General features: G+C 49.8%; 1 protein-coding gene across 1 annotated transcript in view; it reads left to right on the top strand.

The window, feature by feature from the left end:
* Tll2 (tolloid like 2) overlaps positions 1-26,967 on the top strand; it is a gene marked incomplete at its 5' end in the record, with an annotated part of 50,488 nt that overhangs the window by 18,425 nt on the left and 5,096 nt on the right. The window contains 11 exons of the mRNA XM_015494572.2: positions 2,676-2,778; positions 10,169-10,285; positions 11,334-11,479; positions 11,929-12,124; positions 16,594-16,719; positions 17,220-17,380; positions 18,567-18,747; positions 19,293-19,418; positions 20,827-20,954; positions 23,728-23,941; positions 26,048-26,298. Coding sequence (XP_015350058.2) covers positions 2,676-2,778; positions 10,169-10,285; positions 11,334-11,479; positions 11,929-12,124; positions 16,594-16,719; positions 17,220-17,380; positions 18,567-18,747; positions 19,293-19,418; positions 20,827-20,954; positions 23,728-23,941; positions 26,048-26,298 — 1,749 coding nt within the window. The remainder of the gene's footprint in view (positions 1-2,675; positions 2,779-10,168; positions 10,286-11,333; positions 11,480-11,928; positions 12,125-16,593; positions 16,720-17,219; positions 17,381-18,566; positions 18,748-19,292; positions 19,419-20,826; positions 20,955-23,727; positions 23,942-26,047; positions 26,299-26,967) is intronic.

The following is a 26,967-nucleotide window of genomic DNA, read 5'->3' as shown; positions in this document are numbered from 1 at the left end:
GCTCTCACAACTCAACCATTTCTCTTCTGAACCATCTTGCATTGTCTCAAATGTGAGCTTTTGGGGAAACCTCATATCCAAATCATAACAGATGTTCACCGATCTCTGTAATCATTCCTGTCACGGGATGTCCTACAGTTCCGTGACTGCTGATTTATTTGTCTCACTTCTAATCCTTCAGCTCAGAGATTGTCCCCACTCAATCCCAGAGGCTCACATAGTCTGTGGCATAAAAACAGTCACACAATGGATATTTGTTGAATGGCTATGTGGACACCTGAGGGACTGAGTGATAGCAGGTGGGGGTGGCAGCAGGCAGCCTTCAGGCATTCCTAATGCATAGCTTTAAAAAAGTGTCCATTTAAAAAGTGTCCATTTAGTGTTGAGTTAAGCATAATGTGATGAAATTTTCTAAGGGCTGGATTCTATTCTTAGCATGTAACGTAGATCATTTGATTGGATCCTCACATCAACCTCATATGCTAGGTGCCCTTACCATGCTCATTTTACAGGTAAGGAAATGGACTTGCCCAAGAATACTGTTTGTTGCACAGTTGGGATTTGAAACTGGGTAACTAAACTGGGAACCCACATGCTTGACCATCATCTTATGTTATTACCCAGACACTGTGTGTGCATTTATACATATACATTTGCACACATACGTGTGTGCTCACACATGTACACTCTTTCTTTGACTCTGAGCATTTAAGATGGTGTTGTTGCCATCTTGTATCCAAGACTCCAGATCTTCTTCCTTGGGCAGATGGGAGGTGTCTGTGTTGGAGGTGCTAACAGGGAGGAGGCAGGGAAGAGGAGGAGGAGGAGCAGGAGGAGGAAGGAGTCTGGTAATCTCCAAATTGTCGAATTGCCCTGCACAGCTGAGGCTGTGATATGTAAGCTTCAATTATTTGTGCTAACTGGGGGCAGGGAGAATATACATCATTGAAATTCCTACACCAATTATTCCAATTTCTGCTTCACACAGCCTTCCCCAGAGCTGCTAGTAATTAGCAAACTTGATTGATTCAAGTATCACCTCTCGTTCATCACCTCTTCCCCTATGGTCTTTATGGTTCACTAACACACTTAAAATAATTAGCCTGAATAATTATCCTGTTCATTCAGATCATGAATGTGTTACCAGGGAAGTTGTACTAACATTTCCTTTCTGTAATTTTAAAAAGCAAAGACTAAAGAATTATCGCGCAACCAACTTCTAAGTATTGTTGAACTCAGTCACCTGAATACAGGCACTGTGGGGGATGTGAGAGAAACCTAAGGTAGATCCCTATCTTTAAGAGGCTTAGCGTTTAGTTTGGGCTCCCCCTTGCTCCCTAGGAATCTGGTTTAATGGAAGGAGGGGCATTGGCTTGGTACCAGCTTTTTCCTGAAGTTTCCAAGGTGATTCTAATGTATAGTATGGTTGAAAAACACTAGTTTTAAAGGAGAATGACATATCTTACTCACGCATGCACACACGCACGCGCACACACACACCCAGTGGCAGAGATAAGCTGGCCTCTTATTTTCTGGAACACACTCTTCATTTCCTAGGAGACTACAGGGCTTTGTGTGAGAAGATGCTACTTGTCCTGGGATCTTGTGGGCACCCCAACACCTTGAGATGGGCAACCTGTGAGGGTTTGTGTCAGTTATGTTCTCTAAGTGCACACTCTTGGGACCTGGTTTTAATTGCCACTTATGGGGTGCCTCCTACATGCTGGGCAGGCTTCCGGACAGTGATCCCCAGGGCTGTTTGAATATTAAAGAAGTACCCAGTGGAGAAGCAGAGAGTGAAGGTGCTGTGGACAGATGAGCTGTTGACAGCAAGGTCCCTGGAATTGTAAAAGGAGTAGGTTCTGGGTGCAGGGCAGGGGCCAGGGCCAGCTGAAGAGCAGGAAGAGCTGAGGATTGAAGGAGCAGGGACATGCTGAACGTGGGCAGAGAGCCGCTAGAGAGCTTGGACCAGAAGGCTACTGCTTCTCAGTGTGACAGCCACCCCTCGCTCTTAGGTTTTACGTCAGAGTGTCCTGGTTAGCTTGTCACACCTGTCCTACCTTCCTTCGCTGACTTCCCTAAAAGCAGGACATCCTCTTACTGATCTCTCTCAGTCACTCAACACAGACTAGCACACAGTAGGTGGTCAACAAGCCATGGTGGAATGAATGAATGCACTAATTATAGGAAGGCTATTAGATACACCATACCTCGGAACAGTGAGGTCATGGCCGAGGGGACATTGATCACGGAGGTGCTCAGATGCACTCAGGCTAACCCCAGACCCCCCGGAATGATTGATGATGTTATAAGATCTTTCCGTATCTCTGAACTTCACTGACCCCTTACCTCCTTCCAAATCCCAGTCTCAACGCGCCCTGGGCTGTCTTTTTAATGCATTGTGCTCTCTGTAAACCACCTAGTGACTTCAAAAGCTCAAGTGATTCCCCAGAGTCTAAGGGCCCATCTCCTTCTGTTTACTCCCCATCCTGCCTAAGGTTTATTATTTAATGTCATGAGGTTTCCTGTGCCTGTATTTTTGAGAAAACACTCCTACTGCATTCTGGGGGCTCTGTATGCTAAACGGTAACATGAGAACACCAGTCTGCGAGACACATCGTGCAGAACTCTTCGGTCTTTGTTGTCCAAACTCACTTTATGGTAATTCCTTACAGATCATCCTGAACTTCACATCCATGGATTTGTTTAAGAGCCGCCTGTGCTGGTATGATTACGTGGAGGTCCGGGATGGTTACTGGAGAAAAGCCCCCCTCTTGGGTGAGTGGACTTCAGACAGCCTTAAGAGAGAAGCCATCAGGTGTTCTCTGGGATGCTCCCGCTGTCTCCAAGGGACCATCTTGTCGGCAGTCACAGGAAGCTCTCAAGGGCCTGTGTCATTGTAAAACTCTGAACACTCCATTTGGCCACACATGTTAAAAGCTTTTAAAACTGCTTATACCCTTTGACCCAGCAATTGCACTTCTTGGAATTTATCCTAGGGAGCTAATTAAGGAAGTGTGCAAAGCTCTAGCTACAGGGATGTGCACTGAAGCAAGGAAAATTGAAAGCAATTTAAACGTTCGATGGTAGGGGTTAGCTGAAGAAATGATGATACATCTTTCCCATGGAAGACTTTCTAGCCATTAAAAGTTGGAGGTGGCTGTGTGTTAATATAGAAAGGTGTTCATGGTATGCTATTACACAGAAAGAAAATTGTGACAGAATAGAATATGTAGTAGCATTAATTAAAAATATGTGTACTGATATACATACATGCATGCATACCTAATGTAGACATTGCAAACTTAGATGCCCTCGAAGGTGTAAAGGAATGAGATGGGATTGGTGTAAGAAGTGGTATGGATTGTGATGAACTGAATACCAAATGTGCCACCCCAAATCATTCCAAACAAAATGACTTTAAAAAACATTGTGCAGGCTGAATCCCACTGGAAGAAACCATTTTGTGACCTAAAACATAAAAACCAAGTGATTTTATAAATGTTAATGAGTAATAGTAGTTATCTCAATATGGTGGCGTTTTTTTAAAATTTTTTATTCGGTTCTTGGTTTAGGACTTTTTCCCCTTTTCTATGCTGGATATGTATTTTTGTGAGATGAACAGGGTGTGAACTCTATCCATGAAGAGGCAGCTTGGACCTTGGAGTGAGGGACTGTGAGCAGGAGGCACAAAGAGAAAGCTGAGTTCATTCCAGGCTTGTCACAAAAGCACAGACCCCTCATGAGTGACCTGGGAAGATGAACACTGTTGAGGACCAGTGGGTCAATGACTTGGGAGCTGACATTGGGACTCATTCGGCTCAGGAATGGCAGTCATGATGGAGCTGGAGTGAGAAGCAGATGAACAGGAGCTAGAGGGAAACGTCCCAGCTGAGGGGGCTGTCCTCCTCATTAGAGCCGGCTGTAGGGTGGGCTTCTGGGTTGGATTGGCCTGGGGGCTCAGTGAGGACTTGGTCTCTGGCGTATCTTCCTATGAGCAGAGAAGTCACTCCTGCTAGGCTGAGCATGACGAGCCTGCAAGTGAGCTGCTGCTGCTCACTGGGCTGAAGATCACAGTGGGAGCTGAGGAGAGGGCTAAACCCCGAGTGTCACTGCTACACGGAGCCCTGGCATCATGCTGGATCCTGGGGAACCACCTGTGGGATACGCCGAAGACACAGTGACAGAAGGTCTGGTTGGACTCAGGAGGGGCCCTGGTAGCTATTGGGTTTCTTTATGACTAAGGGTTTTCCACCTGGTCAGCTACCACTGTGAATAGCGCACAAGCACCAGTGTGAGGAAGGCCATGAGTTTAGATTTCTAGAGGTAAAACAGATAGGCATCCATGTCCTTGGGAGCTCCAGGGAGCTGGGAAGTAACCAGGCAGGCTCCAAGTGGGGGTTCCAGGTTGCCACCATGAGGAGGAATCTTCTGGGTAGATAGCAGCCCAGGTAGACAGGACGGGAAGGTGATCCCCAGGCCAAGCATGCACAGGAATGTGTCCACTGCAGGACAAATGGGTTGTGCCACCCAGTGGCAGCATAGAGGCTGTCTGTCCCCACCTGTTTGCTGCCTAACATAAGCAGACGTGGCAGGTGCCAGCAGCACTAGTGCTTCACGGGCAGCACTGATCAGGTATGGCAAGATGACAGAGGGCGGGATCCCTGGGAGCAGAGGTTCTCAGACTCGGCTGAGCACCAGCATGGCCTGGGAAGAGTTCCCTGAAGAGAGATTCCCGGGAGACGACTGAAATGGGTCAGAGAATGGTCCAGCTGACCTAATACAAAGAACGGGGGCTACAAGGACGCTTATCAATGAAGTGGTTGCCCTTGAGAAAGGAAGTTGGGCTGGAGTCGGCTTCAGGTTGTGTTTTGCACACTTCTCGATTGTTTGGATTTTTCATAAGTACATTTCACAGGAGCTGTTTGGGAGGAGCCCACCAGAACAGGGACCCATAGACCCCCCACCCCTTCATGAGAAAGCCAAGCTCCCCAGTGTGCACTAACTTTTGAGGGTCACAGCTAGTAGTGACAGATGAGAGAGGTGATATTCAGAGATCCAAGTGACGGGGAGATGGCTGCTGGGTCTGAGCAGGATGTCCCCTGAGGGTTGTCATATAAATACATTAATCTGTGTTCCTCTGAAATTTAAATCTGACTGACTTCCTGGAGTTCTGTTTGCTAAACCTGGCAGCCTCTCCCCCAGGGAATGCGATGGGCTTAAGACTCAGGAGGAAGAAGCTTTCTGTTACCCGGTTTCCCCAGAGAGGGCCAAGGCACGTTCCTGGGAATGGGCACTGGCAGAGGGCCAGGCGCTCCCTTGGTTGGAACTTGAAGCAGGGATTTTCTTACTTCAGGTCCTGGTGTCTCCGGCTACACTTTCATTAATAAGATAGGACTTTTGCAGCTTATTGGTGGTGGCGATGGTTTGGGTATTTTTGTTTTGTTTTAGGAGACCTGGGGTATATATTTTACCCACTAGTGCAGTGTGTGGTGTGTGTGATATGTGTGAGGTGTGTGTTTGCTGTGTGGTGTGGTGTGTGGGGGGGTGTGGTGTGTGGTGTGATATATGTGGTATGTGGTACAGTGTGTGTGTGTGGTATGTACGTGGGGTGTGATGGGGTGTATGTGATATGTGTGAGGTGTGTGTTTGATATGTATGTGGTATGTGGTGTGGTGTGTGTGTAGTGTGGTATATGTGGGTTGTGGTACAGTGTATGTGGTATGTATATGGTATGTGGTGTGTGTGGTGTGGTGTGTGCTGTGTGGTATGGTGTGTGTGTGTGTGGTGTTTGTGTGTGTGGTGTGGTGTGTGTGATGTGTGTGGTGTGTGCTGTGTAGTATGGTGTATATGTGTGTGGTGTGTGCTGTGTGGTATGGTGTGTGTGTGTGGTGTGTGCTGTGTGGTATGGTGTGTGCTGTGTGGTATGGTGTGTGCTGTGTGGTATGGTATGTGTGTGTGGTGTATATGTGTGTGTGGTGTGGTGTGTGTGCTGTGTGGTATGGTGTGTGTGGTGTATATGTTTGTGTGTGGTATGTGCTGTGTGGTATGGTATGTGTGTGTGGTGTATATGTGTGTGTGTGTGCTTTGTGTATGGTGTGTGCTGTGTGGTATGGTGTGTGTGTGGTGTATATGTGTGTGTGGTTTGTGTTTGGTGTGTGGTGTGGTGTGTGTAGTGCGTGATATGTAGTGTGTGGTGTGTGTGTGTGGTGTGTGGTGTGTGGTGTAGTGTATGTGTGTGGTGTGTGGTATGCTGTGTGGTGTGTGTGTGTGGTGTGTGTAGTGTGTGTATGTGTGTGTGGTGTGTGTATGTGTGTGTGGTGTGTGCTGTGTGGTATGGTACGTGTGCGCGTGCGCGTGCTCAGCTTCTGTGACCGCCATTCTTCCTCTGCGGCAGTTCTCCTTTGCCAACTCTTTGGCCCGCTCTGATGTTTCCAAATGCAGTTGTTAGTGAACTTTTGTGTTTGGAACAAGTGCACCGTGTCAGCAGAGCCGGTCCCTGGGAGGGGTCAGTGCCATGAAATCTACTGGAAGGAGGCAGGTCAATGCCCCTTTGGCAGGAGGGAGAGCGGATTAGGGTGGATTGTGAAAGTATGCATCTTGCTCTGAAAAACTGTGCGTTGCATTTTTTCCCAGGGCAGTGTGTGAAAATCCAGGCATAATGCGCGCATAACTTTTTATGAATGAACCCTTTATGACTCCCCATGGAGCCCACTTGTAGTGGTCCTCATCTGCATTTCCTCTTGTTGATATCCTTATTAAACTCCTCCTCCAGATCCGGGAACCAGATTTCAGTTTAGGAATTTGATACCTTTTCTCTATTCCAGTTTCTCTCCAGCCTATTTATTCTCCCTGGAAGGAGGCTGTTTGGGACCCAGATTTTCACATAGTGATTTCAAGGGAAAATTAAGGACAAGAAGAACATTTCATGACTGGTACAGATCTCAAATTGTTTTTTCAGTTTCAGGGGCCACTTAAAAGATTGTGCTGAAAGACAGGAGGCGATGTTGCATGGAGAACCTGTCCAGTATTTCTAAGCACTGTCCTGGAAACTGAGTTCCTCTTGCGTATTTCTGTTAGAGGAATTACTCTAAGAAAAAATCCCTCAGAAGCCTATAAATTTTCAGTAATTGATATCCTTATTAAACGCCTCCTCCAGATCCGGGAACTTTTGTACCTAGTTTTGGGCATTCTGGAACTCCACCATACACACAAAAGCCCCCTTTCCCTGAAATGGGGAGGAAAGTTCAGAAAGGCCAGTCTGGCTATCAGTGTCGTGTGGCCTCCTAAGCCGGAGCAGCTTCCCGAACCAACAGGAATGATAGAGTGAGGCCAGCAGCCAAGACCGCTATTTCACTAGACTTGCTTCCTGGTGTGAGGCTTTGACCTTCATTTGGAGGAACTCGGCTGTTTCCAATCTGGGAAATGGACATGATGCTTACATTCCTAGAGAGCAGAGTCCAAGTCTATCTATCCAAAATTGTGCAGTGTTCAGAATTTCACCCAAGTTCCTTTTGATGGTGGTGATAATGAAGGAGGTAATATTGATGATGAAAGGCCAGATCTCAGACGACGAGGTACAAATTCTGCTTCCATTTCCAGCTTTGAGAAAAGTTCTCTGATCCTCAATTTTTTCCCCTATGAAATGGGTTAGCAATAGCACTGAGGTCAGGGAGTATAGGAATGAAGTGAGATAAAGCCACATGAAGTGCCTAGGACGGTGGCTGGCATGGACATGGTCAGTGACAAAGGGACTTTTCTGAGAGCCACTGTGGTAAAGCTGAGAATGCTGGGGTGTTACTCTAGGGGCCAGGTAATGGGGTCCAGTTAAGAATGAAAAAGCAACTGGGGGAGAGCACTTAGATTTTTAATCTATCCGGTCAAGTCTGGCTTTGCAGAGGCTGCAAATATACTCAGTCGCAGTTCCTCCCTTCTCCAGGGTCCAGAGCAGAGGCTGCTGATCCTCTGATCCTAGGCTGGTGGGTGGTTCTTATCTGGTTAGGTCCTCGGGCAGTGAGGCAGCCAGTGTCCCTTTTTCTTTTGGAAATAGTCCCCATTGACTGTGACAGCTGGGGTTTTAAAAGCAGGAACTTGGACTTGAAACTCGGGCTAGGCTAAGAAGGAATTCCCTTTGTGGACTGGCATTGTCTAACTGCTGTTCAGCGCACTGTCTCCCCGCTGGCGAGCGCTGGTATGTGTCTTTTTCCAAAAACTAATCGAAACTAATTGGCCACGCCAGAGGAACAATTACCGAAAATTTATAGACTTCTGAGGGATTTTTTTCTTGCCAAAGTCTCTGCAGCGGTTTTATCTCATCTCTCTGAATATTAAGCTTACCAAATCCAAATGTCTACAGGTGCCCAGAATCAAAAGGAAGCAGAGATTAGCGGTTCTCTATCCCATCTCTCCCCAAAGAATACAAACCAGAGTTGACCACTAAGAAATGCCCCTCGTGACATCTAGACCTCCCCCAGTCTCGCTGCTCCCCTCTTTCTCAGGAAGGTAAAGCAGAAGTACAGCTTCAAGTGGTCTGCCCCGTGCCTGATGTGGCATTGACAGCGAGTGTGCACTAAATATCTGTTAAATGGACTTTAAATAAAGTTGAGATAAAATTTACAATCTGTGAAGTTCATCATTTAAATTCAGTGGTGTCTAGTATGTTCACAGAGGCACACAATCAATTTTAGAATATTTCCATCATCCTCCAAAGGACACCATATTTGTTGGAGTCTCCCCACTACTCCTGTCCCCAAAGCTAAATAAATTCTTTGAGGACTGTGCACAAGTAGGTGCCTGGCAGAACCACAGACTTTCAGTCCCCATCGACCCTGGTTGCTTTGTGTTTTGAGCAGTGAGACTCAATCCATTCCTGCCCCACCCCATCCCTGCCCATGACCTTGGATCACCATGTACTAGGAAGGCATCCTCCATAGAGGGTCCAGATTTCAGACCACATATACAAGTGTCTAAGAAATATTGGATTTTTTTTTCAAGAACAAAAATATCTATCTATTATGAGCCCTTTTTCTATCGGGTATTAGGAACTTGATTTCATTCAACTTGTGTTTTCTTCCCCTGGGTTGGGGGCATGCTTTGTGCCAAGGCATGGCAGGGAGGCCTCCATATTGCCATCCTGACTGGCCTTGCTGGGATGTCCTCATCTCTACCTAGTCAGTGCTAAATGGCTACCGAGCCTCCTCTTTGCCTCAATACTAGGGCAGTTCAGAATGGTACCACGTCCACATCTCCCTCCAAGCTAGGGAGACATTCTCTGGCTCCCCAAATTCTGTGGACTGTGAGAAAGTTGCTTCCGCAGCCCCACAGCAGCCTAGAATTGTGTTGCTGAGCTATATCATGCTCTGCAGAGGAGCTCTGCATTCCTGTCTCATGGCCAAGTGTCTTGCAGAACCATGTAGACACATCTGCTCTGACCCCACAAGGGGCAGGGGAATCTTAAGGTCCTGTTGCTCCTCAGACTCTGGCCAAGGACTGGTGATGCAATTTTCTGCTTCTCCCAGATCCTAAAACCTGCCTGAGGTTTCTGTTGTCCTTTTTCATACAGTCTCAGCTCAGGGTGGGACAGGGTACAGATCCTTTAGGGGTTACATGGTGCCTTCTCCAACCCTGCCTCCTAGTCCATTCCCTCCTCCCTCCTAGGAACCTTTCTAAGATTCCAAGGGTGAGGAAATTGCACTCATCACTGTGCGGGCTTCCACATCTTCTGTATTGTGACTCGGCTTGTGAGATTCAAAAGCCAGGATTTGTTTTCTTTGTTGTGGCTTCTCTGGCCTCCATTCTTGAGGCAAGGAAAGCAGAATGCCCCCTGCCTTTGGGGATGAAAGAATAGGAAACAGCAAAGAAGCAGGTCTCACTCCCTGACCGCCCTTCTGCCACACCTGCAGAGCTGCCACATTTGGCAGGGGAGGGGCCTCAGTGGTACCCCGGGTACTTAGAGTGATCAGAATCTGGAATTCTCCTGCATGAGGCACAGGAGAATGATCACCAGACATTCAATCCGTCTCCCAGTCCTGTGTGTGCTATAGGTCAGCTGCCACTGGTTGGGTTATTGCTCACTTCAATCCACTTTGAAAGACCATGATGGTCAGTCTGCAGTGAGCACCTTCTTGGCGTCCCCGGGTATCCTGACTGTGTCTTTTGCACTTTTTAGGTAGGTTTTGTGGCGATAAAGTCCCAGAGCCCGTGGTCTCCACCGACAGCCGGCTCTGGGTAGAGTTCCGCAGCAGCAGCAACATCCTGGGCAAAGGCTTCTTCGCGGTGTATGAAGGTTTGTTCCCCTCAGAACCCGAGGCATCTACCTGTCACCAGCCTGCTGAACCCTCCTTCCGGACCATCCAGGGAGTGTTTTACCCACACAGGGATAGTGTCAGGGTTATAGAGCAGTGGCCTCTGAATAGCTGTCCTGAGCAAAGAACCTGACCTCTCTGGGTCTCTGTTTGTTTCACTTGTGAAAAGAAAACTCTAGACAACATCAGGGAAGAAACTGCACTTCTTAAAAGTGCTGCCATAGAAAGTACTACTACTTCTCCTCCTCCTCCTCCTCCTCCTCCTCCTCCTCCTCCTTCTTTTGGTACTGGGGATTGAACTTGAAGCACTTGACCACTGAGCCACATCCCCAGCCCTATTTTGTATTTAGAGCCTATTTTTTTATTTAGAGCCAGGGTCTCACTGAGTTGCTCAGCGCCTTGCTTTTGCTGAGGCTGGCTTTGAGCTTGCGATCCTCCTGCCTCAGCCTCCCAAGCCGCTGGGATTACAGGAGGGTAATGCTGCTTCTATGTGCCCAGCTTCTCTGGCTCACTCCTCACACCACCTGCCCCACCCTAGGGAAAAAAAAAAATGGGACACTGCTAGAAAATTATGAAGGCTCCTGTTGGCCTCAAATTATTATACTTTTGGAGAGGCGCTGGAGGGAGGGGTTTTTTCGTAGAATAATAAAGTATTATTAATAACACTAATAATAATAACAATAACATTCTTGTCTGTGTGAGCGTGCATACATGTGCCCACACAGTGTGTGTTAGAATCACCCCAGGACACTGCTGCTGCGCAGCGCTCCCCAGAGCCACTCAAATCAGAACCTCTGGGAGTGTGGCTCTGACATCCACAGTTGGAGTGATCTTCCAGGTGAATTTGATGCCCAGGGAAGGCTCCATATGGTTATTTTCTTCATATGAAAAAAATCCAGATGCATTTGTGCCTTTCTGAGGCAGTCTTTGTTGGATGCAGATGAAAATGTTGGTGCGTGGAGCCACCTACTGGTGACAAGTGGCCTCCTGCCTTCCCCTGACCTCCTTCCTCCCACCCTCTTTCTAAAGCTACCTGTGGAGGAGACATTAACAAAGATGCCGGCCAGATTCAATCTCCCAACTACCCAGATGACTACAGGCCTTCCAAGGAATGTGTGTGGAGGATTACGGTTTCCGAGGGGTTCCACGTGGGACTTACCTTCCAAGCTTTTGAGGTAAGGACACTCGAATTGTCTTACCTGGGAGGCAGTAAGTGGCAATTTTTGTTGGAAAAGCGCTCTGTAAAGATATGTTTTCATGTTAAAAACAGGAATCCAAGAAGCCATTTCAAGCCCCTTGTGAGTTGTGCCTGGACATCTGATATCAAAATTTTTGTCAGTTTTGAAATTTGGTTCACCTCCTTTCTGCAGGCTGCTGTGGGCAGGCTGAGGGCCCCAGGTCAGAATCCAGGGCAGTTTTGTAGAATCCTTCTTCCCTGTTTCTCTGATTCTCTTCTCAGCTTGATTCGCCCTTGACTTCTGTAACAAGGAAACAGTTTGGAGAAGTTCAGGACACGCCGGCTGGGTTAGCTCGTGAGGGTGAAGTCTAGGCTTCATTCTCAAGTGGGACACCACAAAGCCCTGCCATCTGCCACCTTCCGCACTGTCTCTGTTTCTCCCTTTAGATTGAAAGGCATGACAGCTGCGCCTACGACTACCTGGAGATCCGGGATGGCCCCACGGAAGAGAGCACCCTGATTGGCCACTTCTGTGGCTACGAGAAGCCCGAGGATGTGAAATCGAGCTCCAATAGACTGTGGATGAAGTTCGTGTCCGATGGTTCCATCAACAAGGCGGGGTTTGCAGCCAATTTTTTCAAGGGTATGAATTAGTGTTTCGCTTCCCCTTTTAGTCACAGGAAGAAATATTGCTCCCCCAGTGTTAGAATCATAAAACCCATATGGCACCTCAGCACCAACCAGACTCCCTGCAGGGCAGAGGCAGCGACCCATTTCAGAGCTGCGTGTAGGATCCCGTGGAGCCCCCAACTGATCCTGAGCAGGCTCAGCCTTGGCCTCTGCAGGGCCAGTGGGTCTGTACTTGGAAATTTGATTTAGCAAGCTGACAAGGTCAAACCACACTTGAGGGAAGCCGAACATCCATAATAACAAATATTTGTATAGAAGTGATCATCAGTTACTTACTGTGTGCAAGAGCTGTGTAAGGTACTTGATTTGCTTGATGTCACTGAATTCCTGATAGCCCCCTGAGTTAGGTTTGGGTTACATTTGATCAGCACTGAATAGGGCTGCTCAGGATCAGCCAGGAAAGTGGCAGATGGAGGAGCCCAACACAATGTGACTTCCCAGCTCAAACTCTTCCTAGGGTGTTGCCTTGCACTCCTTAGTGTGGGCCAGAGGTAACCCAGGACTTCAGCTCCTGAAGCATTAGCCCCCAGCCTCCACGCCTACCCCTGGGGGAGTGTGGGGGGAACAGATCAGGGGATGCTCTGGGAACAAATCTCCTTGTTTCCTTGGGGACCTGCTACTTTGCAGGATCTTGGTGGAAGCAGCCCCAGCATACTTGGCCCCAGTGTGGGCTTCCAAGCCTCCTGTGAATGGTGGGTCTTCCTTGTCTGCTCTCGGGGCCCCTGACGTCCTGCAGACCACACTCTAGGAGGAGAACATGGATGTTGCTCAGTGCATTGTGATTGGCGCCCAGTAGCATTCCTGCAGTCTGCGTAGAGACAGCCTGTCCTCTGCAATGGAGACCCCTTAATAATTGCCAGCACTTCCTGAGCTGCCCAGCTACTCCCGCCCAGCGAGGCTGCTTCCCTGCCTCTCCACCTCTCCTGGGCTCCTGGCCCTGCCTGCCCAGAGATCCTGGCCCCTCTTCCCTTCTCCCTGCTTTTTAGACTCCCTTCCAGATTCTACATGAAGGATCTGGGTGTCCAAAGAACCCTCTTCTAACCATACCACCCAAGCAGGCAGCCATGTGTCCTTACTGAAGCCTCAGCTGTCCCCTTTGTAGAGTAGGGAGGAGGATATCTGCCCCTTTTCTCTAACCAGTTTCTGTGAAGCCCCTGTGAAATGCCGTCTGTGGAGGTATTTTATAAGCTGAGAGTGCCACACGAGATATGGGGTTACTCTTCTTCCCTTTATGAGGCATCCTGGGGATGGCAAGAAAGAGAACAGGAATCATAATGGCCAGCTTCCTCAGCCCAGCCTTCTCCCAGCCAGACCAGCTCGTGTGGCAGGACCGAGCCAGTGAAAGAAACTGGAAGTGTAACTACAAGGCCTGCAGGAGAGCTGGAGCGAGAAGAGGCTCTTGCCTTGGTGCCAGTTGGCAGCAGGCTCTGCCCAGGGCCCAGCTGGCCCATGACACTGGCCAGGGTGCCAGTTGGCCTCAGCCCTCATCTCTTGATGCCAGATGGCAGCCCTTCTGAGGGCCTGCTGGCTGGGCAACAAGCAGAGCACCTTGGACTTCTGTTGCTTTGGGAGATGGCAGTGGCTTTCAGGGGTTGGGTGGGCCAGTTGGTCCCACACCCCCTACATGACTAATGCAAGGATTCCACCTTGAGCTCCGTGTTCCACTGTCCAGTGCAGATGGGCAGTGCTGGGTGTCTAGTGGTGGGGACTGGCTTCCTTCAAGGCATTTCCTCAAAAGTTCTCTTGCCCCTTTCCCCAACTCTCTCTGAAATGATTTTTTGGGATCCTGCCTAAACCATCTCTTAGGCACAGAATGGCTCCATCTATTTATTCCACCTAGAGCATAGAAAGAAGCCAGAGCTGACCATACTGAGCAGAGTCCTGGCTCCAGCCTCTTCTCCTACCTACCTCTGTGCTCTCCCTGGCTGGTTGGCCTCGGCCACAACAGCCCAGAGCAAACAGGAGCCAGTGGACTTGGAGCAGATGCTACTTTGTGGCAGCACGGAGGTGATGCAGACAACCAGGCTCCCTCTGAGAGCAGGGCCCTGAGACACTTTTGTATATCTATGAAGTGGTGAGACGCCACCACCACCGCTCTTGAATAGGCCACCCTTTCTCCCCCTCAACGGCTCAATGCCTTACCCTTCCGTTCTTTGCAGGAATTGCATTTCCTTTGCTTTAGGCTTAAGTCCACTCCACTGGACTCCCTCCTGCACCTGGCTATGGCACTGAGAAACTTATCCATGGATCTTTCCTGTGTGTTCTGCCCACCGCCACTGTATCTTCTGGCATCAGAACTCATCCTGTCCCTGCCTTGGGCTTTGTTTGTCTTTGTCTACTCTGACAGACACTCCTTGGTTTCCTTCTGCCCTTCACCCATTTTTTAGCGTCTGCTGTGCATTCCTCCTGCCCATTTGGTCTTCCTCCACCGGTCCATCCTTGATGTGTTTTCCATCATTCTGTCCCCCCCCCACCTTGGCTCCTTCCCCTCCCCAGGCCTGCACTGCTCCACTCACCTGGTTCAGGTGTGGCCAGGTAGTTTTCTGCTTCCACTCCCCCATCGTTGTGTGTCTCTACCCACTGAATTTCAGCAGCCACTCCACTGTTGTCTGTAGTGATCTCCCTGAGCCCCATATGCTGGGTACTTCACGGGCATCATTTCCAATCACCCCCTCGAAGCAAGGACCGTTCTTCTCCTATTCCTGCACAGGAGGGAGGCTCAGAGGGGTTAAATCCCAGTGGTCACCCAGTTTGCAATGGAGTGGGGAAGAGCCCCTGGTGGACTCAGCCTGATCTGTCTCACTTGAAGGCCTGGATTCCGTCCACTGCTTCTTGTTATCTGTTCTCTTCTTTCTATATTTTCTAGCTGATGTCTAAGAAAATGCTTTTCCTATTGTAAGGTGAGGAAAAAACAATTGCCTGATGGTTACTATTTCAAAGTACTTAATGCTAAATTTATTGGAGGCCACGGATAATTTCAACTCCCTGCCTGGGCCATCTTTAATCCCAGTGGCCCCTAACTGGCCACTGCTGAGCCCAAGAACACCCCACCCTGAGGGGTACCTCAGTTTCTTAGCGACTGTGTGAAGCGGTGGGGTGTTTACATGCCATCCAGGCCGGTGAGAGATTGGTGCAGCCCAGAAAGGGGAGATCGGCAGCTCACGGGCTCATCAAGTAGGGAAAGCACAGCGGAGAGGGTGGGGTGAGGCTGGAGGACTTGTGTCTTTGCAGGGCCATTGGGTTGGGACTTGCATGGAGTCAGACAACCCAAGAAACACCTTCGAGAAGTAGCCAGAGCCCTGCCCTGGACTTTTCAGGCAGGATCTGGAAAGCCGTCCATTGGGACTGTTAGGAGAAGGACCCCTGCCTGCGGTGGGAGACTGGGTGTCTTTCTTAGATGTCCTGAGTTCTGTCATTACAAGTGTCACATCTTCTTCACAGTTTGGGGAACAACTCCTCGTCTGCGCTCTTCTGGTCTTCCGTGGTGCTCTGGAACAATACTCTCCTTCCTGCCCCGCTCTACCCTTTCCTCTTCCCAGGCTGGACTTTCTATCTTCAGTTTTGTTGTCCCTCGGCTAGACTCCTCTACCTCTGTGGACTGCAGCCCACAAGCTCTTTTTCAGGGCTAGATTCCAGATATTTTCCCTTTTATTCCTAATGCTCTTTGGAAATGCCAGTTGCTGGGATTTGTCTTGTTTTCAGTAGTGCCTGGGCTAGCGTGGGGGGAGGAGCCTCCAATGGCTCCTGTGCTCTTCTGGATGGCACTCATGGTATTCCACTTCCTGTTATTTAATGCTCCAAACGCACCCCTAGGAGCTTGTCCCTCAGGCTCCCCAACGCTTCCTCCCCCTGGCTTCTCCCTGCAGTTTCTTCTGGGAGCAATGAGAAGCCCAGTGTTTTTTGTAACCTTTCAGATCTCCCTACATTTATTTATTGAGGCTATCTATAAGAAAGCTGAATGACAGATTTCACTTTTAATGTCTATAGTACTTACACATCTTCATCTAGAAAAGTGTCCTTTCATTGTTCCCTTTTTGTGAATGTCTCTGAGAAGTTCTATATTAGGAGGTGGGAATCCTCCATTCCATGGCATTAAAATGGTATGGAACCCTGTGAGACTTTTTTAAAATCACACACATGCACACTGCTTACTGGACACCTTGTAGAATTTGATTGTCCAGGAATGGGCTCCCCAGGAGGAGCCCCACGCTGGCTGACCAGGTGCTCCTGCTTGGGTTGTCAGGATCCCATCCAAATCACAGCTACCGCCAGTACAAATGTGGACACAGGGCTCCTTGGAGGTGGTCAGCAGGACTGCACTGGTTCTTGGAAGACTTCAACTGGGTCCCTGGGATGTGAAGGGCGGGGAGTTGGCTAGGTGGCTGTGTGATGATTTTAGCAGGTTGCCCTCCTCCCCAGCAGAGGTGGATGAATGCTCCAGGCCAGAACATGGCGGGTGTGAGCAGCGCTGTGTGAACACGCTGGGCAGCTACAAGTGCGCCTGCGACCCCGGCTATGAGCTGGCCACCGACAAGAAGACATGTGAAGGTTGGTGCTGATCCTGCCAAGCTGGAATGGCAGGGGAGGGGGGCAAGTTTTAGGAGAGATGGGGCAGAGATGGGGCAGCTGGCTGGCTGTGGACTAATAGCTTATTTCCTCCGTCCCTTTTCTCCCTGGCCGGGGTCTGTGCACCTTGCCCACCTGTTTGAATCGGCTTGCTAATGCAAGCCAGGTGTGGTGAACAGCTTGATGCAAACACTTCTATTTGTCCTTTGCTCCAAGTTATGTGGAACCCCCACCTGTGCTGACCACAGGTCAAATGCATGGTTGTCATTTTTAAAAGCAGTAAAGACTCTTCTCAGTTCTGTCCCTCCAAATCCTCAGTCGAAGCAATGAGGTTAGAAAACAGGACACTACATTCGTCAGTTCAGATTGCCTAACTTTTTTCATTATTACTGAAGAACAGCAGGGCTTATTGCTGCCTGGGGGAAACTGCAGTCACTTGGAACTAAAACCAAATGAATCTTATTTCTGCTTCCCTCGTGCAGTGGCCTGTGGCGGTTTCATTACCAAGCTGAACGGAACCATCACCAGCCCTGGGTGGCCCAAGGAGTATCCCACAAATAAAAACTGTGTCTGGCAGGTGGTGGCCCCTGTTCAGTACCGCATCTCCCTGCAGTTCGAAGTGTTTGAACTGGAAGGCAATGACGTATGTCTCTGCGCTCACTGATGCGGGACTGTGTTGAGAAGTGACTCGGAGCTGGGCACCGGGGAGGGGCCCCCGCAGGCAGGGAGGTGGCTGGTGTTGGAGCTGCTGCTTTCAGAGTCATAGAATCCTGGGGCACATTATCCAGCGGTGTTGGCTGCACATCCTCTGTGAATAGTGCCTCAGGTCCTCTTGTCATTGATAAATCCAAGGAGAAGGGGGACAAGCATGAAGGAGGCAGGTGTTGGGGTTTGGGGGTGGTCAGGACAGGTCTGAACTCTGGGGTGCAAATGTGGGGGTTGGTGTCCAGCTATTGAAAACAGAGGAGCTGAGGACCACCTAGACACAAGGACCTCTTCCCTCTCTCGAGAGTGGTCTTGGATGACCAAGTCAGGCGAGGCCCAGGCAGCGTCCTGAATCAGAGTGCTTGTTGGAAATGCTCCCTGTCTGCACCTGGAACTGGAGGGACACTGGGGGCACACAAACCCTTTCCCATGTTCCCCCTGCCCCAACCAAGCTAGGATTCTCACCCTAATAGTGCCAGCCAGGTTGTCACCTAGTCAGCCCTTTGGGGTACTCAGAAGAGACCCCAGTGCTAATGACCCTGATACACAGGGACTCAGGTGCCAATGAAGGGTTCACCACCAAGTAAATACTGCATGGGAAAAATAAACCCTCGAAAGTAATTGTTCAGACCATTCAGCAGTGAAGTTGCTTTTGAGAAAAATTATTGCTACAGCAGGTAACACGAGCCATTCCAGTCCTGGCTCCACCACTGGCTAGCTGTGTGACTTCAGAAAAATGTCTTTCCCCTTCTGAGCTTTAGTTTCTCTCCATGGGAATATGATGGAGTTGGATTGTGTCCTCCTCTTCTCTTCCTCCTTCTCCTTCTCAGTGGGGGCCTTTCTTCAAGCAAACTCTCGTGTAGAAGCCCAATATACAAAATAAGTAGAAATCGGGCTACAGTTAGCCATAAGCTATGGTGCCAGGTACAAGAGCCTCAGCTGGAAAGCAAAGTCCCCGTCATTGCCCTCTGGGACTCCCTCTAGTGACTGGCACAGAGAGTCAAGGGGAACCTCCCCTGGGTGGGCTGAGCCCATCAGGCTCCATGACAAAGTGCAGCTCTCAGAAAGAGGCCTGGGGTGGGGACATGGGCGTAACAGGCTGCTCTGCACCTTGTTCCCTGTAGGTTTGCAAGTACGACTTTGTGGAGGTACGCAGTGGCCTGTCCCCTGACGCCAGGCTGCATGGCAAGTTCTGTGGCTCAGAGACCCCCGAGGTCATCACCTCGCAGAGCAACAACATGCGCGTGGAGTTCAAGTCTGACAACACCGTCTCCAAACGCGGCTTCAGGGCCCACTTCTTCTCAGGTGTGTGGGTTTGGGGGTGAGGCCAGGGACTGGGGGTGAGGTGGCTTTACAGGCCTCCCGGGGGTCCTGGGCTCCTCCTGTCTCCTACTCCCTCCCTTCTCTCTTGGGCCCTCTGCCTTGAGAGTAACGAGCCTGCACCTAGAGGTTCTGTCTGGTTTGGTTTGGTATCAGTGGCTATGCTTCTTACGGCTGCCATAACCAGCTCCCACACCTGGGTGGCTTAGAACAAAAGAACCGTGTTCTCTTAGAGTTCTGCAGCCAGCAATCTGAGATCAAGGAGTCAGCTCTGGAGACAACCCTCCTTGGCCTCTTCTAGCTGTGGTGGCTCCCTGCAAGTCTGGGCATTTGTTGGGTGGTGGCTGCAACCCTCCCATACACAAGCCAAGTGACACCCAAATCTGAGCAAAGAGACTCCACATCAGGAGAAAAGCAGGGGTGGTCTATCAGGGAGGCCACTGGAGGAGGCCACTTTGGGCAGGTTCTGTACCTCGAGGGAAGTTCCCAAGTTGGCCGCTTCTCTTAGGAGAGTCCCTTGACCTCCCCAGACAAGGACGAGTGCGCCAAGGACAATGGTGGCTGCCAGCATGAGTGTGTCAACACGTTTGGGAGCTACCTGTGCAGATGCAGGAGCGGCTACCGGCTGCATGAGAATGGACACGACTGTAAAGAGGGTGAGCCGGAGCCTGCAGAGGTGGCGCTGCCTCGGCCACCTGCCCTGCCTTCGGAGTGCGCATGTGCTTGTGGGAGGGCGTGGCATGGGCGGGAACAGGCGTGGGCAGCCTCCTACCCTGTGCCAGGTTGCCACAGTGTTCCTAGGCTGGGTCTTTGCCCTTCTCCCAGCGACCACTTGCGGCCCTCCTGCCAGGTCTTAGCAGGCACGGGGCAGCCTCAGGGGCTTTAAGCTGAGTTACAGTAGCAGGGTGGGTATACCTGTGGGCAGCAGAATCAGACTACCTGGGTCTAAATCCTCTGTCTGCCATTCACTAGCTGTGTGACCTTGAGCTAATTACTTAACCTCCCTGAGTCACAGTTTCCTCTTTTGTTAAAAAGGTGCTAAATATCTCCTTCCTAAAGTTTTTGTAAAAATGTCTAGAAAGTATTTCAGGCAGTCTGATACATATTATACCCTTAGATGTCAATAAATATGGGCCATTTATGCCTGTGGTATAGTATTATTTACATATTACAGTAATACAGACCTCATAGTGAAATATATTTTGCTCCAGCCCCATTCACTGCTGGGAGTTCTTCAGGGCCAGAAGGCTATCAATGTCCAGTCATTCTGGGAAAAAAACCTTCCCTCTGTTCTTACCCTGTCAAGGGAAGGGAGTTTGCCCCTCTGTGATCAACACAGACTTCATGCCTTGGCCCAGCCACGAAGCCCAGCACAAGAAGTCGTGGGTGGGGAGGATAGGAAGACCACAGGCCCCTTCTAGTTTCTTCTTTAGACCTGGGAAGGATTGAGTGAGAGGATGCTTACAGAACACTCACCACAATGCTCAGCACAGAGGGAGACGAAATCTAGCCACTGGCCAAAGTGCTAGGCATTGAGCAAGTCGTGGGACCACCGTTTGCTAATGCACTGTAACCAGGACGAAGCAGGCTGACTCCAGGTGAAAACGCTTTGAAAAGCAGAAGGAAGCGTGTAGATAGAGGGATGAAGCGCTCGGCTCAGGCCTCTCACACACATGATCTCATTTAATCCACGCGTGCAAGGTCGGCCCCACTTCTACAAATTAAGACACAGCCCTGAGGACCGTCCGTGGTAGAACCAGGACTCGAACCAAGCTCCAAATGAGCCCGGGTCTGTGCTCTTAGCTCTACCAGATTGCAATGATGACCTTGATGTGAACAGTCAAAGGGAGGAGGTGACCTGGCTGCTGAGCCACAGCCAGGAAGGCAGCACAGCCAGTTCAAACAGATAGGCAAGTCTCTGCACCAGGGGACACTTGATCCAGGTTAGCCACCCCTATGTTGATGACCCTGAGACAAGGGAGAAGGGGGGAGCTCCCCTAGAATGAACGCCTTTGGTGCTACCCGCAGTGAATGATTCTCTCTCCATGTGTCCGTCACACCCAGCTGGCTGTGCGCACAAGATCAGCAGTGCAGAGGGGACCCTGGCAAGCCCCAACTGGCCTGATAAATACCCCAGCCGGAGGGAGTGTACCTGGAACATCTCTTCAACCGCAGGCCACAGGGTGAAACTCGTGAGTCATTTTTGTAGTTTGAGTCTCCACTCAGCCACTTCCCAGATCAGAAACTTGGGCGAGTCATTCATTTCTGGATCTTGGCTTTACTATCTGGAAAATGGGGATGCTAATGAAACCCACTTCCTGGGGGCTGTTGTGCAGATGAAAAGAGAAAATGAAGAACAGCTCTATAAACGTACCAGTTTACAGGGGCACCTGGGTGAGGTGGTGCCCAACACACAGATCTGCAGTGCTGTTGGAGATTTGAGTGTTTCCAGTTTTGACTTTTTACACAATGTTTCATTCTCAAGGTAAAGAAAGAAAGAAGGAAAATTAATAAGTACGTAAGGTTGGGAAGGGGAAATCAAAAGTCCCCAGATCCCATTGCACTCTAGAAATGACCATTCTCAACCCTTCCTTGCAAATTTCTCCAGAAATTTCCTATGCACGTACAGTGCATACATATGCATGGGAAAATAAAGGTATTTTTTCTTAGTCTTCTCAAAGGGAATATTATTATTCATTTTCTTCTATAACCTACATTTTTCTTCAATTTTCAATAGAAGCATTATGTGAATTCTTTCTTGAATTAAAAACAACAACCTTGCATCATTTATTTAAAGTATCTGATGTGTAGTCACGCTCAGTTGTTTCAAAGGAGAAATGAGTCTCTCTTCCAATTCTCATTCCTCAGCCCCCAGAGGCTCTCATATCCTGGAGTATTAGAGAATTTGTTGTACTCCTGACAGACAGACATTTTTAAAATGAGTCCTCTGCAGAGATGAGGAAGATTGGCCCCGAGACTGCCTGAGCCGTAATTCAGGGAGAATGGAAGAGAACAAAAGAGACCGTGGTGGTCCGTAGACTATGGCACAGGGACTTGGGAGGGTGTTGACTGATGAGAGCCACGAAAGAGGAGCAGAGGCAGGAGAATGGGCTGCCGGGGTATGGAGGGTGCAGAAAGGACCCCTGACTGCCGGGCGCCCTGGGTAGGCACCTCCTGTGCATGCACTGCCCGCCCGGGGGATGCTACTCTGCTGCGCTCCCAGGAGCTGCTGCCCTGGATCAGCCAGAATGGCCCGGAATCTGGGTGAGGGCGAGTTAGAGTCAATGCAAGAAAGACAGTCCTGCTGTCTGCTGGAAAATGTTCCCAGGGGCAACCTACATCCCTGACAACCCGAGGGACTGGCGCCCCCTGGGGATGGGATTGCGAACCTGCGCAACCGGAAGCTTTTATCCAAGGTGCCTGCACACACCTGTTCCTTTAAAAAGACATTCCCTTGGAATCCCATCTTTTGCTACTAATAGAATGTGAATTGAATGCTTCCCAAGGAAGCTGGTGTTTCACTGCATGGGGACAGTGACAGGGCAGACTTGGACTTTGGGGAGCTCCCCACCTCCTTGGCCTGCCTTCTCCTTCCCATTGCATGGCCCACCCAGGTGCCCTGCTCTCCTTCTCCTGCCTGGTGTGTCTACCCACTCCTCCCTCGTCCTAAGGCTCCCTTTTTCCTGAGGTGTGAGAGCTTTTCCCATTCATGGTACTTGCCATCCTGGTGAAGTGTTAGAGGGGTCTTTCTCTTTTCCCCTCCCTACCTTCATCTCTGCCCTGTTACCCCAGCCTCCCTGTTTTAAATTGAGATTCCCCCAACTAATGGCCTCACTCCTGCTTTGTCCTTCAGTCCAAGACTTCATCCAACACTGTCCTTGCTCACCTTGTCCTGTGTCCTTGACACCATAGGCAGCCCGCCAGTTGGTCCTCTCTTCAGCACCCAAGCAGCCTGCACTGGGGCTGCAAAGCCTGTGTATTACTGAAGTTCAGGGGTCCCCTGAATACCTTCAGGGTGCAGGTAGGAGAGAGGTGATACAACCATGTGATCATTAAGAGTGCAGGATAGAGACGGCTGGCTGGGATCAAGTTTAGCTCTGTCTCTAGTTGCATTATTGGGCAATCCAGGTAGCTTCTCTAAGACTTGGTTCCCCTTCTGCATACTGTTTTTCTTATAGCATCACCAGAATTAAGTGGGAAAATGCTCATAAATACTTGGCATGGAAAAAATGCCCAACAAATTATAGTCACTCTGATCTGGCATGGAGCAGCCTGTTTCATCTGTAGAGCGGAGTTTGAGGATCAGGGTCTTCAAAGCCACAGCTTCTGGGTCATGGCCAAGCTCTGCCAGTGGATGACCTTGGGCAAGTCAGCTGACATCTCCTTGCCTCAGTTTCCTCATCTGTAAAAGTAGGGATTGGACACGTGACAGGATTATAAGGACCCATTAGGTTCTGAGTTTTCAATTCTGAGAATGTTTCAGTGAAATTGACAAAGGTGCTTTTAAGTAAGTTGGAAATTATAATTTGGAGCTTACTTGTTATAGTAATTAGTATTATATTATAACATAATCATATTCTTGTTTTTATATAATCCTGGTATATAATTTGTTGTAAATTATGTATTTAAGTTTTTATGTATATTCCACATCTGGGACAATGAGACAGAAAGGGACTTTCAATAAGGTGATATTGTGAAGCTCTGAACTCAGCTGCTGGCTCCAGGAGCACAGTCGGTGCCAGCTCTTAGGATGAAGCAAGGGGTGGAAGAAGTCAGCTCTGGGTGGTCAGTAGCAAGAGTGTAGGTAACTCATAGGTTGCTTTGGGGACCAAAATGGAGGCCTAGGGGAGACCCTGCCTCTGCACAGTGGCTGGACAGGTGCCTCTGGGCACTACCTCCCGCCTTTTTCTCTGGCCTCGGCTGAACACCAGTCCCTTTCCTTACTTTCTCTTCCTTCTTCCCCAGACATTCAATGAGTTTGAGATCGAGCAGCACCAGGAATGTGCCTATGACCACTTGGAGCTGTACGATGGGCCCGACACCCTGGCCCCCCTCCTTGGCCGGTTCTGCGGCAGCAAAAAACCAGACCCCGTGGTGGCTTTGGGAAGCAGCCTGTTTCTCAGGTTTTATTCAGATGCCTCCGTGCAGAGGAAAGGCTTCCAGGCAGCATACAGCACAGGTACGGGGCCTCAGGCGATAAGCACTTTGGCTGGAGGAGAGTGGGGTCAAAGACAGGGAAGGACTGCCTTGTGTCTCTTTGGGGGAAGGGGAGGGGAGGGCGGCTGTGATAAAATGTCCCTGTTAAAAGGAAACATTGGCCACCACAGGCAGAGGGTGGTTTTCTATTGATGTTAATTAACTGACAAAATTTGACAGGGAAAGCGTTTCTTTCCTTCCTTCCTTCCTCCCTTTGAACAATGTATTTGTGATTTTTTTTTTTTTTTCTGGTCTGCAGAACCCAAGTCTGGGAGCTGGCTGGTGAGAGCAGCCCTCTTTATCTCTGAGGACTGATTCAGGAAAATGAAACATGTTTCTGCTCCCCATTATTTTTTCCTCAAGATATCAATAGTTATATTGGGTCCTGGGAAAATGTATATGCTAGTGACTTGTTTACTTTGCTAGGTAGAAAAAGGTCAGTAAGTAAACTGGCTCTGCTCTTTAGCCATTGCTCTGTTAGCTGTCACCTGGGACCAGCACTCTGGGGGCAGTGTTGGCTCTTTGATCCTGGCTTAGATTGTGGCAGAGCCCAGGGCTACCTGAAACTGCTCAGCCACCTGAGTGTGATGCTGAGTCTGAGGTCATGATCATGGGACCCTGTGACCCCTTTTTTCAGAGGTAGAAAACAGGAATCAGGTCAAGTAAAATGGCAGCCAGCGTCCCCAGGCAGCCTCGCTTGCCCCTGCCTAGCCCAAAACACTGGGTGGTTTGTGGTTCAGCATCTTGAGGATTTCTGGCTTCCCCCACCGAAGTTGAAAGGCCACTGACTAGTGACATTACCCTCTTGTCCCTGTAGATGGAAATTGGAATGTGGGTGTTCAAGGAGGGTTAGGAACCCAGCAGGAAATGGAGACACATTCAGAGTTGCTATTTGTGAAGAACTTAATAAAAAGACTGTTTACAAAGCATGGGCAAGGTGTGGGGACACTGCAAGGGACAGGGCAGTCACTAGGACTACAGACCCACAAAACTTCTATCACTCCAGGCACAGAGGCCCTCCAGCCCAGCAGTGACTTACAGGAGGAACAGGCAGAGAGGAGCCGGGATGTAGTACCTGATTTCTCTCCCTGCTCCCTCTGACTTTCCCATGCTCTCCGTGGCTGGACAGAGCTGTAAGTGAGAGAGCAGTAAAGGGGCCTGTGCAGGTAGACTAGAGTCAGCCCCTAGGGCCCTGGAACAGGCAGGAAGGAGGCCTCCTGCCTTGCTCTGTGCTCACGTCATTGCTGTCTGCATCTCAGGAATTTGAAATTTCCCAGACTCTGAAGAAATTGTAGGCAGAGCATGGCAGTAAGAGCTGGTAGTCAGAGTGGGGCCCAGGTTGGGGTGCAACTCCAGCCGGGCCTGGGCATTCAGAACAGAATGGCCGGAATCCACACCAGGGGAGCTGCGGCACCTGGGAGGTGCAGCAGTTTGAGGTGCAGGGTGGAGGAATTTGCCTCCAGGTGCTTCTGATCTAGCCCCATCTGGTCTCATTTACCCATTTTATTTTAGTAGCCTAGATACAAGATGGTACAGGCCCAGGGCATCCTGGGCTTCTGTCCTAGTAAAACACAGAAGCCAAGGCTACGGAATCCAAGCCCAAAACTGAGGTGTGGCTGTGACACCCGCGTCAAACCTCTCAAATGCAAGAGCGAGTCCAGTAGATTGAGGTCTCTGGGTTTGGGCACTCAGCTGCAGTTCTGATGTGCCTTTATCGCCCTCTGTTGGCAGAAATGAAAAGTGACAGTAAGTCTAGGGGGCTGCTGAGCCCATCTTGAGCTGCTGGCACTTCCAGGACTTGAAATCAGATCCCACATCCTAGCGACCAGTGGGGCACACCGTTCATCTACCCCCTGTCTTCTTAAGTTTGGGGAGAAAAACAACAGCCAGCTTTTCAGCGCCATGCTCTGGGATTCCCAGAGGCCTTATGTGGCCCAGCATGGGAACATGGAACCTTGTTTTGTAAGGGCCAGTTTGGCCCCTCAGGGGTCCCTGACCTTGGAGTCCTGGGCCTCTGTTGACTCCTCTGTGATGCACCAGGCACGGGGGTTCTGGGTGCCGAGGCAATATCTCATTCTCTCTGCTGCAGAGTGTGGGGGCAGGCTGAAGGCCGAAGTGCAGACCAAAGAGCTGTATTCCCATGCCCAGTTTGGGGACAACAACTACCCAAGCCAGGTCCACTGTGACTGGGTGATAGTGGCAGAGGACGGCTACGGCGTGGAGCTGATATTCCGGACCTTTGAGGTGGAGGAGGAGGCCGACTGTGGCTATGACTACATGGAGGCCTACGACGGCTATGACAGCTCAGCACCCAGGCTCGGCCGCTTCTGTGGCTCAGGGGTGAGTCCCGGGTGTCAGTACCATGGGCGAAAACCAGGGATTCGGAGCATGAGTGAAACAGGCCTGGGTTTGAGACCTAACTGTCCCTAACGCCTTCTGGCAACAGTCAGGAGGCCCATATTTCCTGCAGGGGAGGGGGAAACAGGAGGCTCCTGGGAGAGGAGGTTGGGAGGGAGCCAGGAACCAGTTCATGAAGGCTTTGGACTGAGGTCAGTCCAAGGAAGAGCACTGGGCTTTTTAGGCCCCATTTTTACAAAGGATCCTCTCTCCCATTTTTATTTGGCTTTCAAGATTTTCTTACTATTTAATTATGATTCTGTGTATTCCCTATACTCATAATTCTCTCCCCAAGCAAAACCAAATGCTTATGAAATCACTGTTACTATAAACAATACTTATACTCAAAGTCATTGTCACTTTTCTCATGATTGTCTCTTTCCTGGGCCACCAACCCAGGACCAGGACAGGCCTGTTTTGTTTATTCTTTTCCCAGCATGGGGCTCAGGGCTTGGCTGTGTACTGTGCTCAGTGATGTAGTGAGCCAACCAGTACAATGCCCTGGTGGCTCCCTGGCCCTGCCACACCGCACACTGTGCACACTGGGCTCCAGCCCTTTTCTCTGCCTCCAGAGCTCATCACTCAATCTTCTTTGCAATTGGCTGGACTTAT

Source organism: Marmota marmota, unplaced genomic scaffold (assembly GCF_001458135.2).
Source record: "Marmota marmota marmota unplaced genomic scaffold, marMar, whole genome shotgun sequence".
NCBI classification, from domain to species: Eukaryota; Metazoa; Chordata; class Mammalia; order Rodentia; family Sciuridae; genus Marmota; species Marmota marmota.
This window is presented reverse-complemented; position numbering and strand designations above follow the sequence as displayed.